The 14,018-nt window shown below is 38.7% G+C and overlaps 1 protein-coding gene across 1 annotated transcript in view; it reads right to left on the reverse strand.

The window, feature by feature from the left end:
• The window catches only part of LOC120103991 (protein CTR9 homolog), a 55,721-nt gene that overhangs the window by 13,868 nt on the left and 27,835 nt on the right, over positions 1–14,018 (reverse strand). Inside the window, exons 12-20 of the mRNA XM_039119862.1 lie at positions 13,336–13,404; positions 6,581–6,673; positions 6,110–6,376; positions 3,329–3,409; positions 3,093–3,251; positions 2,762–2,857; positions 865–966; positions 678–785; positions 376–600 (exon numbers count right to left, since the gene is read on the reverse strand). Of these exons, the coding sequence (XP_038975790.1) occupies positions 376–600; positions 678–785; positions 865–966; positions 2,762–2,857; positions 3,093–3,251; positions 3,329–3,409; positions 6,110–6,376; positions 6,581–6,673; positions 13,336–13,404 (1,200 nt within the window). The remainder of the gene's footprint in view (positions 1–375; positions 601–677; positions 786–864; positions 967–2,761; positions 2,858–3,092; positions 3,252–3,328; positions 3,410–6,109; positions 6,377–6,580; positions 6,674–13,335; positions 13,405–14,018) is intronic.

Genomic DNA, 14,018 nt, shown 5'->3' on the forward strand with positions numbered 1-14,018 from the left:
CACATTCCATTAATATTTTGTCCATTAATCCAGGTCACCTGAGATATTTTAGCAGTTGTTTGGGAGAATGGATTTGGAAGGGTATGGAAGTGGGACGCCATTGGAACGCTTATTTATGGGATACGGAGAGTGCAGGTTCTCTAAGAGAAAAGGAAAAGGAAAAAGTAAGATATGTCACAAAAGAAGTGACTCAAGACTTCAGATTTCTTTGAAGGTGGGGGAGAGTCCCCACATTTTGCTCAACACAGCAGCTATTGGGTAGGTGCTTCCTAATATTAACTCAATAATTATTCATGTGCAACTTGAGGGTTAGATAATTAAAAATAGCAACCAGATAGATGAGAGTGCTGGATAATGAAAACAATCATAACTGACCTCATCAGCAGTCCTTTTTGTCTTCTGTAGAGTTGATGCTGAAAACTTTTGCATTGCAACTCCTGCATCAAACCGAAGTGTATAATTCCAGGGTGCTAAATGGATGGCTCTTAGTAAAGTTTTCTTGCAGTCTTGCCATTGTTCAGCCTCATAATAAGTACGGGCTAAATATAGCAGAATTTGTGAGTCTGTGTCATGATAGAACTTCCGCAAGCAGTTTTGATACTGCAAAAAAGCATGTCAACTTAAATGGCATAAAAACAGACACCTTAAAAAAAAGAAAATTGGAGTAATATGCTTACCATTTTCACAGCCAAGGCAAAATGACCTTGAGCAAAATAAACATGTGCCAGATTCACCCAGACATCTGGCATCTGAACAAAGACGCTTCCAGATGCCGCTTCTTGCACCTATACTTCGAACGCCATACTTATGTAAACAATTTACCACCAGATGAGGATATAAACTGATGAGTAGCCCTTAACTGACCTGTGTAAATATATCCTTTGCAACATCAAAATGACCTTTTTCAGCCAACACAATACCAGCACCATTGGCAGCATATAAGTTTCCAGGATGCAGCATCAAAACCTGAACATGGAAGATTAAATGATTCCACACAGCTTAAGTATGATTTACATCACGCACATAAGCAATATGTGGTACAGGAACCCAAGATTGTGAAGGATGAAAAAGGAACTTCTGACAATAGAACAAATATGAAAGGCAGATTCTCATGAACATATCTATAATTTTCATGACATAATCAATCTAAGTTTCCCAATTCGCAAACAACTTAAAGATCTTCCTTTGCAAAATATTAAAGAAGAAAAAAAGGAGATGGATATTCTTTTGGCATCGAGAAACATGCAGTAGACAACAGAAAAGGAGTGAGGAAAGTGCAGGAAAGATGAAATTTCAAATAAGTCATAAAAAAGCAAATAAAAATACGAAAACATGATAAAGGAGAAACATTGTAGACGAGACACCAATATAAACGATCAAATAGTAATTCTCTAGGTCTATCCAGTGTATTCCCCTTACTATGTTATTTGGGAACTATGATAGTGTGGGGCAGATCGAGACATGCTAGTGCCCTATGTTCTTTGGGATTCGGGTATTTAAACCCCCCCCCCCCCCCCCCCCCCCCGACTTGAACTTGATAATACCAGGCTTCAGCAATCTCAAACTTAATGCCTTTAGGCTGGTCGAAAATATCGAACTGTAAGGAGATGCGCAGTTTGAGAAGCCCATTAACTGACCTAAGTATAGTTTGTTGACTGCCCTATGATAACAAGTTATCCAGCAAATAAGAACCCTTTTGTTCTTTAGGGGCATAAGCATAGCAAGTGGAAAAAAAAGGAGCAAAAATCAAAGAAAACATGTCAAAGATCTCTCCAACATAAGGTAATGAGCACCTAGGAGACAAGTAGTAAATGTTTTTTTAAAGCAGTCTTCATTTCAAAAAAAATAAAGCAAACAGAGCCCTCAATAATTCACTACAGAAAAGTAGCATAACATTTTGTGGCATAGGAAATAAGCACAAATTGAAAATAATACTAAAATCAAGGAAATGTTGAAAATGTTGATGACATGTTTGGTATTGTATGATAAAGATAGTGCATGTAGAAACACTATCTCTTAGAGTTCTCTAAACCAAGTAAAGCTTCTAGCACAAGAAGAGAGTCAAATGATTGGACCAGGTCATGAAATGTAATCCAGCAGTATAGCTGGTGACAATTTCAAGAGCCACTTAAGTAGGACAGAAGACAAAATTCCAATTCTACAAAGAGCATCAACTTTAGCCTTCATAAAATCAAAAACAGAAAAGTTACTGATCTTAGACAATATAAAATAACCATGTGTGTGAGACATGGTCCTAAACCTGAAGCCCGAGAAAGCTCTCCTACTTAAGGATCACAAGGAATGCTGTTGTTTCCTTTGCTATGAAGATAAAAAAATTTGTCCAATAATAGGAAGAAACTAGTCATAGAAAAACACACATACATATAAATAAAAGCACATTTAGCATCTATCAAAACCACCTAACGTGGAAAGACATCCAAAAAGCAAGCCAGTGCTGTCAACACTGGGTGCCTATATGAAGGCTCATTGCAGATCTAGGGATACAAAAAGTCTAGTTTTCATAAGGCAGATCATTTAAGTGACAGTTCATGATGTGCAGAGGATTATGCTTGGCATATCAGGATGCTACCACATGCAATTAATCAGATACCAAACTAGCAAAGTCGAAAACCATGCAGTAAGCTAAAAGTGATAACACTATAGGAAATACTAAAATGACCATAATAAGGTCGTTAAATTCAAAATTCATTGCTACATAAGGAAAAAAATGGTATTAGAAGTATGAGAAAACAACACGTACTTTGGTGTAAAGTTCCTTCGCCTTTTCGAGATGTGTAGCTTCTAATTTTGGACCTCTTTTCTCAGAACGTAAAGCTGCAAAATAGTTCCAGTTCGCCTACAGGTCACAAAAGAAGAATCACTAAATTTATGAGGAATATACAAAAGAGAGATTAATACAAGAAAACTTCAACAAAAACCATGCTATCACAAGGACATGAATTAAGACAGAAACAAATGCTCAAAAAGTAGCGATGTTAGGTAATTATGTATATGTATCCACAGACCACCACATAGAAAACCTTAGAAAGCAATGCAAGGGAATCATTAAGTGTCATGAGAATGACACGCACCAGAGAAAGAAGGGAATAAGAATCTTTCCCATCAGTTGCATCTTTAGCAGCACGGAAGGTATCTTTAGCTTTAACCCAGTCATCATTCAAAAGTTCCAGAATACCAAGCATAGACAAAGCATTGGGGTATTTGTCATCCACTTTGAGAGCATCGCCTATCTATAAAAAAGGATCAGTTTTCTGGCATTACCTAAAAAGCCAAGTAATCAATCATCAAATAGAAATTGATCCAATACCAATTTGATGCCTAATTGAATATCATTCCGTGATTTGGCCATGGCAGCAAGCCTCAGAGAAGCATCAACATAGTGTGGATACTGTAGGAAAACAGAACATATCATGATGTCAAATAAAATCATTCAGATGTCATACAAAAAATCATAAGTCAACATAAACATTAATTGTACCTAATTAATCTGGATTATAATATATCTAAGCTACTTCACCACTGGTTCCTATACTCAAAGTTCTACTCCAAATACATAAATGTTAACCATGCAAGCCAAAGATAATAAGAAGAAATAGCTATGAAGACTTTCACGGAAGCCATACCAGCTTCAAAAAAGAGGTTAACATTTGCCCCATTGTCTGTGTCAGGAGAATGACTACTGAAAGGCTTCCTAAGGCATCAAATGTGGTAGTTCAAGTAATGTATATAATAGAAACACTAGAAGTTCAAGAATGCTTTGACAAATTTACAAACGAATAGATTTTTCACATAATAGTGAGAACAAACACATGCAGATTGTCCAGATTTCCAATGGGATATATCCCAGGACATTATTAACAACTGTAAGCATCATAAGCAGTTAAAACAAAGTATGAGAAAAGATGAAGTCCAAATGTAAATCTGAAAAAAAAATGACACTTACGGAGGCTGTGTGACTTCATTTGGAAATAAGATGCTAGAAGGAAAAGTTATACCCAAACAAGTGAAATTGTGGCATCCTTCTGAAGTTTTGATATTTATTGCTTAAAGAGTAATAAAAGTAATGCCTTCAAAAAAAATCAAATATAATGTATGACCAAAGGCATGTTTTCTAAGAGACGCAGCTCAGAACACAATCGGAGCAAGATCTGTCGTACCGCCCCATACCATCTGATACGAGGCATACCATACATACCAGAAGAAAACTGGTACGATTCACACCTTCAAGTCAGTACAAATCCAGTACCGCCCATTCTGAGGTGTATCGAGATCAAAATTGAGAAAAATAATTATAGAGCTATTTCGGCATAGAGGTGTATCGTACCATACCGTACCGAATCGATAAGGTACCGGTATGGTACCCAGTACCGAGATTGCGGACCTTGAGCTAGAAAACTCCGAAACAAAGAAACTCGCAGGTCCAAAAAACTTGAAATCATGAAATAGATGCAAAGGTTCAGAGGATAATCAACAAATAGTGATGTAGTCATGAGATATGGTAACTTTATTAAACACAAAATATTTTCTTTTTTTTAAGCCATAATGGATGCATAGGACATTAGTGTCATGACTGAAATAACATAACTGAAAAGAGGCCGAGATAATGCATGCACACAACACCATCATATATGGACACAAGAAGTAGACAGAGTAGGAGCATGTCAGAGGGATTGTGAGTACTGAAGAAGATGCTCGGATTAAAGAAATAAATATGTGGATTATCTAATTTGTTGCAATATAGGCCCACCCAGGGTCTGCCGTACCGGTCGATACCGGCCGGTACATACCGGTACCGGATCCTACTGGTACGGTGCAGTTACATATTTCGGTACCGAACCGTACCGATACGTACCAGCCCGTACCAATACGTACCGGTCCGTACCGACGCGTACCGGCCCGTACCAACGCGTACCGGCCCGTACCGATCCGGTACCAACGCGTACCGACCGGTACCGGCCCGAACCGACCAGTCCGAACCGGCTCCAAATTTTTTTTGGCTTTTAGCCCCATCAGTACAGTACCGGTTCGGCTCGGTTTGTTCAGTACCGTACCGGTACCGATGCCCACCGGTACGTTAATACAGTCGGTACCGCATACCTCGCCCACGCAAAAAAGATATTCCCCACATGCAATCTAGGTTTGAACGAACTGTCAAAAGATCACGCACTTCTTCACATTCATAATGCAATGCACATTATGAGCATGTATTTTAAATGCATACTCTGTAGCAACTAATAAATAAAAGTTAAAAAATAAAAAAGAAAAGAAAAGCCCTAATCTGTTACAGGCTTCATCTTCAAGCACCAACGCAGACATGCAAACACCCATGCAAACAAGCACATGAATGCACACATTATAAATTACATGAAGCATGCATCCTTACATCCTTTAACACCTTCACTCAATCATACATGTCAAATACCCTCTAGAGTCCAATTCTATTTCATATTTAAGCCCAGATATAGTAATCATTTAGTTCATGCACAAAAGAACTAAATCTCAAAATCTATCACTAGGAAGTAAGAACAGTTACACATATTGGAAAAACAAGCCACAGTGGATAAGAAAGAAAGCAAGTGAACAACATTATAAAGTTCATGTAACATGCAAAGGCAACAAATGAAGAAAAGAGATGGTCATATCAATATTCATGGGCTCTTAAAGGTAAATAATTAGGCATGACTGACTGTGTGGAAAGCAAATGATTGGATATAAAATGAGAGCATACCGAAAATTTCAACAAAAAATTGCACTCTGTATCTCTACTGTGCCCTTTCTATAGGCATGCAGCACCCAACTGATTATTGTGTAAACTACAACAAACTCAGTTTAGTCACCCATCACTATGAGCAAATCATGTTGCATGTCCCTAAAATAAGAATGGAACATATAAAATACCATAAGATTAACAACTTATTTTTATTAGCATTGAACTTGACAACTTGTGCATAGTTGCTACCATGCAACTTCGAGTATGCACAAATATGAACATAATTATATGCAAAAGGCAAGAGACGGGCACATGCACAAGCACACACGCGCGCATGCACTCACCCACAGAGAGAGGGAGAGGGAGAGTAGATGATACCTTGAACAAGATCAGATGGTACAAAATGCTTGCTTTTCCGGTTTCCTGTAGCTGCTCAAGTAATCTGGCCAGATTAAATAGTGTAGTGACGTTATCCCAAGGCAAATCCAAAGATGTACCCTCTGCTTCAAGCTGCTGGAACAAGCTGAAATCCCTGTACTGCACAGAGTAGGCACTACAATCTACCTTAGAACTGCCTATTCTCCCATCCAAAACTGAAAGCCAGATGCCTTCACCTAATGCCTCCTTAAAAGTTTGTTCAGCCAACTGAAAAATCAAATAAAAGATACGGGTGTGCATTAGCTATAAGCCTACATTATAAGCTGTTGTTTTTTTTTTGCTGTTGTTTGCATGAGTTTATCCCTTTACATAAAAAAATTCATAAACCAGCTAAGTTTTAAGCACAAATACAAATAAAGGGCTTTTTTACTGCAAATTGCACAAGTTATACTATAGCTTGCTTTTACAAACCTGAAAGTCTCCCTTTTCAAAGTAGAGAACACCAATATTGTTGAGCAATTGAATTGGTACTTCTTCACCTCTTTTACTAAGAAGATTGCGAGCCTGTCATATAACAATGTTTTAAAACCAGTCTGAAGAAAATAAAGCATGAAAGTATGGCACAAAATGTGCAATTCAGTGTGAAAAATCAATATAGCTCCACCAAAATTGGAATTAGTGGGTTGATTGTTTGAGAGAGCATAATGTATAGAAATTTTAGTAAAACTAATCATGACAACCAACATACAACATAAAAAAGGCATGATAGAGTAATCCAAAAATTATACATATGATTTTAAGAAGTACATAAAGTTCATGCATACATACGTTCCACATTGTTCATTATTAGCTAGGGGGTACTACAGGAACCAACCAGCATCATACCAACATCAGGTTAGCTATGCAGCACAACTCTAATGTGAATAGGGCTAGAAATGGACTTGGGCCGGCCTGAGGCCCATCGAGCTAGGCCCAAAAGAGTTCAGACTGGGTTTGGGCTTAAATATAGAGCCCATTTGTTTTCCGAGTCGGGCTCGGGTATATCATTAGCCCGGTCTGGGCCCAAACAGAGCCCGAATTCAGGCCTGAATCAATCTGTTTTTATATGTTGTTATTTAGAGAGAATAATGAAGAAATAAATGACCAATTAAACTAGGTTTAGATGAGAATAATGTATCATGTATCATTTACTTGTGTTATAGGAGAGCTCAATTTTTAACTAGCTCATTTACTTGTGAAGTAATATTACGAAATATTAAACTTCAATCAGGATTAGGTCGGGACCTATTTTTGGCCCAAACAGGTCATTCGGGCCAGCTCAATCGCATTCAGGCCAAGCCTAGGCCTGGGCTCGAGCCTACATTATCCAAAAATTTTCGGGCCTAAGCCTGACCCAAAGCCCCAAAAAAAAAAAAAATCTGGCCGAGTTTAGATAGGGGCATGGCCCGGCCCGGCCCACTTCCAGCCCTAAATGCGAAGGCTTGCAGAACAAGAAAAGGTAATGACCTGCTATCAAGTTGACTTCAACAATCCCATGGATTGTACCAAACAAGGATTAAAGCACCACGTACCACACTTGTTGTAGTCTTGCATCAGCACAATACAATATAATAAGGTGCTATACCAAACATCTAGGGTTCACAACAAAGATCGTCCGACAATATCGAACCGGCCCATTCAGGCCATACCGTACCAAAGTACCAGCACAGTTTGGTCCAACGAATTCGAGACATTTATTAAATCCCTCCCCAAAGCCCTCTAACTCTCCCAATGCTCTCAAAGGTCGAAGCCCTCACCTACCCTTTCTCCCCTTCCTAAGGTTTTAAGTTCCAACAAGATCGAGGGCGTCCCGACCCGTTCTTGTGAGAAAATGGGACCGAAGGGGATTGGGACTATGAAACCCATCCATACGGGGAGAGAAGAAGAAAGAGGAAAGAAAAAAGAAAAGAAGGATGAAGAAAAGGATGAAGAAAAGGAAAGAAGAAGAAGAAAAAAGAAAAGTAAAGAAGTAAGAAAAGAAAGAAAAAAAAGGAAAGAAAGGAAGGTAGAATAAAAAGAAAGGAAAGAAGTAAGAAAAGAAAGAAAAAAAGAAAGAAAGAAAGATGAAAAGGAAAGAAAAAAAGAAAGGAAAGCAGGGGAGAGAGACGAAGGATATCTACCGAGATAGATGACCACATCTCGTTTCATAGAGAAATCGGCACACCTCCGTCCCACGGGATTTCAAATCTTACCCCCTCCTGCCTCCTCAAGCCTCTTTCCTCCAATGAAGCTATCTAACAGCATCCAGTCCATGTCCCACATGACAATAACATCCCAACCACATGAGTTCTCCCTCCCAATCCCCATTGCCGGATCCAAAGCTATCGGATGACTCGAAGCCCTCATGAAGCCTTTGCCTCCCCCCTCTCTCTCTCTCCTGTCTCCTCCTCTAGTCTTTGACAATACCACCCGATAGCATACCGTCCATGTCAGATGATGATGACAACATCCCAACTAGATGAGTCCTCTCTCTCTCGATCCCTGCCGTTGGAACCGGAGGCCCCTGCCTCTCTTTCCCTCCCTCTCCCCCTTTCTACCTCTACCTCCCCCTCCCCCTCCCTTTGGTTCCAATAAACCATAGTTCAATACAGTACGTACCAATACCATACCAAACCAGTTATCGACTGATATGACTCCCAGTACCAATTAGCAAAATTGGGTTCACAATCAAGAAAATTAATTTTTCTTGCTCTATGCTGACCAATATACAACAGATTAGTATACATATAACCCTATTAATACTCTATAACATACCTAAAAATTTGCGATTAAAGAGAGCTAAAAGTAGTTCTCCAAATGTTTCAGACACTCTCACCAACACCACAGGTCCATGACCATAATTTGAAAGTTGCCTCTCAAGTATGAATGGCTAAATTCCATCTTTACGTGTAGCACCCTCACTTTTGCTATGCCAGCACATGGGAGATGTATCAAATGGTATGATGTCACCTTACCAGTATGATATTTGTAACATTACCATAAAATTCAACTTGTCTCTTACTTCCAAATTATTATGAGAAGATAGCTTCTTTTCACCTTTGCTCTAGGAGTATATGAGAAATTTCCAATCATAAGGAAAATATTCAAGATATAGGATTCAACACAGTTAGAAAAAAACAATAGCAAATATCCAGAATGTCCACAAGAAATCTCAAGAGACACAAATTAATTAGGCCTAATTCATTCACTTTAATTAATATCAAGAAAGCTCCTTTGGTCAAGTGCAGATGAACAATTGTCGATGAATAAGAAGAATTGTCCTTTATCTCAACGAATACCAAAATTTTATCATGAAACCATAGGGGAAATGTTATTTTGGGCAAACTCCCCATCTCTAGATGAGGGGTGCAAATGAGCCAAATAGCTCACGAGCAGCTCAAGCTCAACTCAGGTCCAAGCTCGACTCGACTCAAGTAGTAGCTTGAGCAATTTTTTAAGTTGAGCTCGAGTAGCAAAATACTCGACTCGAAGGCACGTGAGCCTAATTGAGTATACATTTTTAATAATATTATATTTAGTTATAATATATTATTAATTTGATATTTTTAAATATAATATTATGTTATATTTTGTTTTAACCATAATTTGTAATTATGACCAAGGCTTGAATTCGAGCTCAAGTATGCCTCAGTTGATATTCGAGTCGAGTCGAGTCAATCTAGAGTATTGCCTTTTTTTCTATCAAGTCGAGTTCAACCTCAGATATCAAGGCTCAATCGATCTCGACTCGAGTTTCGATCTAAGTATTTTGAACCAAGTCGAGCTTGAGCCTCTAGCTACTGGACTCGGCTCAGCTTGATTGCAACCCTACATGTCACAAAAATTTCTATCTTATTTGATTGTGCAATAATCCTTGAGTAAGGGCCTAGTTGTCTTGCTAAGCCATCAAAATGTTCTTTTTTGAGGGTTTAAAGTTAGATAATGAAATTAAGTTGAAACCAAAAAAAAGATGGAATAAAGAAGCCACATAGCTCTGTTCTCTTATTTTTCAAACATTTCCTAACTTGTCCCCAATTAATTCCCCTCTCCAATAGCCAATTTATTTTATCCCATCTATAAGATACAAATGTTTCTTGGACCTAGAAACCTAGATCCTAGATGAACTCAATCATGACTAGAGAATTTATGCTTTGGACATAGGTCTAAAGAAAATTCCATAAGATATCTCAAGTCTTGGTCCAGGTTTGCTAATAATATATGTTACCAATAGCCAATCCAACTTAAACTACAAGTTATGATTAGATACACATGTAGGGTTTGCAAACCAAACCCGATCCAAATGCAATACTTTTACCTCATATTATTTATATTATTACATCCTCTTTCGTAATTTGCTAAGTTCTGAAAAGATAATGCTTTTTTTTTGCAAATGATGATTAAGAAAATTAAATTAACATGAAAAAATAAAAAGATCATCATTATTTATGCCCCATAACATTTTTCCAAGTTTCTTAACCAAATCTAAATCTTTAAGATGAGAGTTTTCTCGTCTCTTTAACTTTCACACCTTGCATCCACCATTCCTAAAGCTCCGCCAAATCAACTCCCTAATTTCTAAACGAAAAACCTCTTTTATAGCCTCTCCTGCAATTGGACCCTGCACGCACGCTACTTCTGAGCTCCAACCACCAATTTCACCCCCATAAGCCACCTTTCAAGCTTCGACTAAAGACTACACAACTGCTTACCTCTAAGCTCCGACGCCTCAAACCCACTAGGACTAAGATTTGTGCAAGATCAGCATCAAGACCTCAATCCACAAGCCTTGGCATACCTTAAGCATACACAATGACGTTCTCACTCCTATTTGGTAATTATGATCAGCTTTAAGCTTCCAATTCCAATACATGGCCATCCTAAAGCAAAGTTTCTATTCTTTTATCCTTTTGAAATGCCCCTTGTTCTAACATAGTGACACAAACCTTGGTTTGGACCTAAACCCAATATGTACCTCGTCCAAACATGGCTAAGTGTTAGGTACATATGAGTCTTAACATGCCCAATCCCGACCCATAGATCCAATGGGTCTTACAAATTTTCACTATTATGGACCCACATCTAACCCTGAATGATAGATGGGTAGTGCACAAATAAAAATAGACGCAATATTCCAAAGGGACTGGGTTCTGCATTGATAGAGATAAGGACTCGACTCGATGACTTGATAATACTCCACATTATAAAATAATACTAGTTAATGTTAAATTTAGCAATTTCGCATGTACATAAATTTCATTTTCCTAGATTTTTGCTGATACTTACTAACAAGGATAGTCCTTTATAGAAAGGATAATATCAACAATCTATGCATCAGAAAAGAAGAAAAGCCAATCTTGTTGCCCAAGAAGCTTGTTGTACATTTTCTTGAGCAAATTTTCAAATATGCCATAATTATGGTCAATACACACCAGATGCAGCAATTTTCAACAAAGAACACAATTCTTTTCTTAATAATGCAACTCCAATTTAGATTTAGTAAAATGTTATCAAATACATAGCATGTGCAATACAATGGTATTTCTCATTAGCATTAGACTTTAGCACGTGCGATGCACTTGAGGTACTGGTCAAATGTTGAAAAAAAAGGGGATCCCAGAACACTATAATGAGTCCCAAAGAAGCTTGAAGACTAGACTCGAGTGGGGGACTCAGATGGGAGAAAAACCAAAAAGAGAAAATACTAAAATAGTGATAGAAAAGCGCTGCGATGGGGTTGAGAATTGAGAAAAAACACATAAGTGGAGACACGTCCTACATCTATTAGTTTTCATTATATACAGTGAAGATAATTAATAACATAGTAATTAGCATACTTTAGTAATTTATAAGTTGAGTGTATTAATTATCTTAGCCTTAAAAATAATCTGCTCCAAACGGGGGGCAGATGAGGTTTTTAGGTAGAACTCTATGTAGAGAGAGGGGAATGTGCATTGAAACAAGGAGGGTCTAGCAAGGGTTGGTGGTGGATACAAGGCAGGGGCTGATGGTGAGTGACCCTACACAGAGGAATAAAGAAAGAGAGGCAGGAAGGATAAGACTAAAAGAAGGGACACAAGGGTGGGTGCTGGAAACAAGAGACCAATAGACGGGTAGTGGAGACAAGAGAGGGGGAGGTGCCTATCCATAGAGAAGAAGATGGAGAAAGAGAATGCAAGTGATGGTGGCCGAGATAAGGGACACCAGCAAAAGATGGCTTTCCATAGAGGAGGAAGGAGAAGATGACAAGACTATAAGAGAGAGGAGCAGGTGAGGGCGAGAAAGAGGGTAAACGAGAGGAAGGAGGGTAGGCAATCAATCGACTTGGCCATCAAGGAGGTGGAAACTGGCCTTAACAAGGAGGAAAATTAAAGATGGTTAGATTCAGTTAAATCTATCAAAATCTAGCAAGATATAGTTATCTCTAAAGACAGGGGATGAGAGAAAAAGGGAGAGGAGAGTGGAGGAAGGGACATCCACTAATAAAAGGTTGAGAGTGAACTTCATAAAGAGTCATTAAACGTGATCAAGCATCAGGAAAGGGCAACCAAGCTCCTCCTACTTAGTTGTGGTGGGACATTCAACGAGGAGAGGAATGGGTGACATAACAATAACTAAGTCCCAAGACGACTTACAGCCATGGTACGCCATACCGTACCGTACCCGTTAGGCACCGATACATAGTAGAGGGGTATACCAACACTCGGTATGCCGAACCAACCCGCCTCGTACTATACTGACACAGTGATAGCGTGGCACCGGTACATGGCCAGTATCAAGATGGCGCACGTTGCTTGCAGCTGATGGAGTGGCTCTCAACCAAAGTTAGCTACAAGTCATTTTTTTGCAGAAGAACCTATAGTTGTAAGTTCGTTGCATATAAATAGTGACCTTTGGATAGCTAAGCACCTGCAACAATGCCCACAAACAACTCAAAACATACTCTTTTACCTACAAGCATCAAAAGATTAGAACTTAATTTATAAAGTTCAATTAAAAAAATGAGAATAATCAAAACCACCATTAAAACATAACATGGCACCATAACCATTGATTCAACTATAAATGCTGGACATAGAATGAAAAGTACTAAATATGTCTAACCATTCCAATAATATAATGTATGTGCAAGACTCTATTCTATCACTCACGTTGTTAAAGCAATGCAAGTATTATAGGAGATTAAAAAATCAAAAGAGAAACATTCATACAGTTTTGAAGGCATCCAAAGCAGCCCCTGCATCAGATGATATTTGTAGTTCCCCAAGCTCCACAAATGCCTGCATCAAGTTTTAACTAACAAAATGACTCTCAAAGGTTTAGAAAAAAAATAAAGCATCTATTATTAACACAATGAATGATATAGGTGTTGAAAAGAGGCAAGAACAAATAAACAGCTTAAGGAAATGGTAGACCTCATCTTTCACATTAAAGGAAAGCTCTCAACGCATACAGACACAAAATAAATATATATAAAATTATAAGTTATAAATAAATAAATAATTTAACAATATGCACCTAATATGTATGTAGCCTAATCAAGGTACGCGGTATCGACTGAACCGACGAACCGGTGGAGACTGGTACCATACCGTTTCAGAAAAAAAGAAAACGCGCGGACGCGCGCACATCCACATTAAATACCACTCTGTGGCATTAAAAGCCCACGAGGGCTGGCCCGCGCGAGGAACCGCGTGCTGCGCGTGGACACGTGGTTCGCACCGCGTGGAACATGCGTGGGTGCAAGTCGGGGACGCGTTTTTCCACTCGCGCTCGCACCCCCGTGCACTGCCTCGGCCTCTCTTTTTTTTCCTTTCTTTTTTTCTTCCCGAGCCGCTCTTTTCTTCCCCTCTCCTCTCTTCTCTCTTTCCCCCCTTCTCCCGCAAGCAAGGGA

The sequence above is a fragment of the Phoenix dactylifera genome, unplaced genomic scaffold, assembly GCF_009389715.1.
Source record: "Phoenix dactylifera cultivar Barhee BC4 unplaced genomic scaffold, palm_55x_up_171113_PBpolish2nd_filt_p 000644F, whole genome shotgun sequence".
NCBI lineage: Eukaryota > Viridiplantae > Streptophyta > Magnoliopsida > Arecales > Arecaceae > Phoenix > Phoenix dactylifera.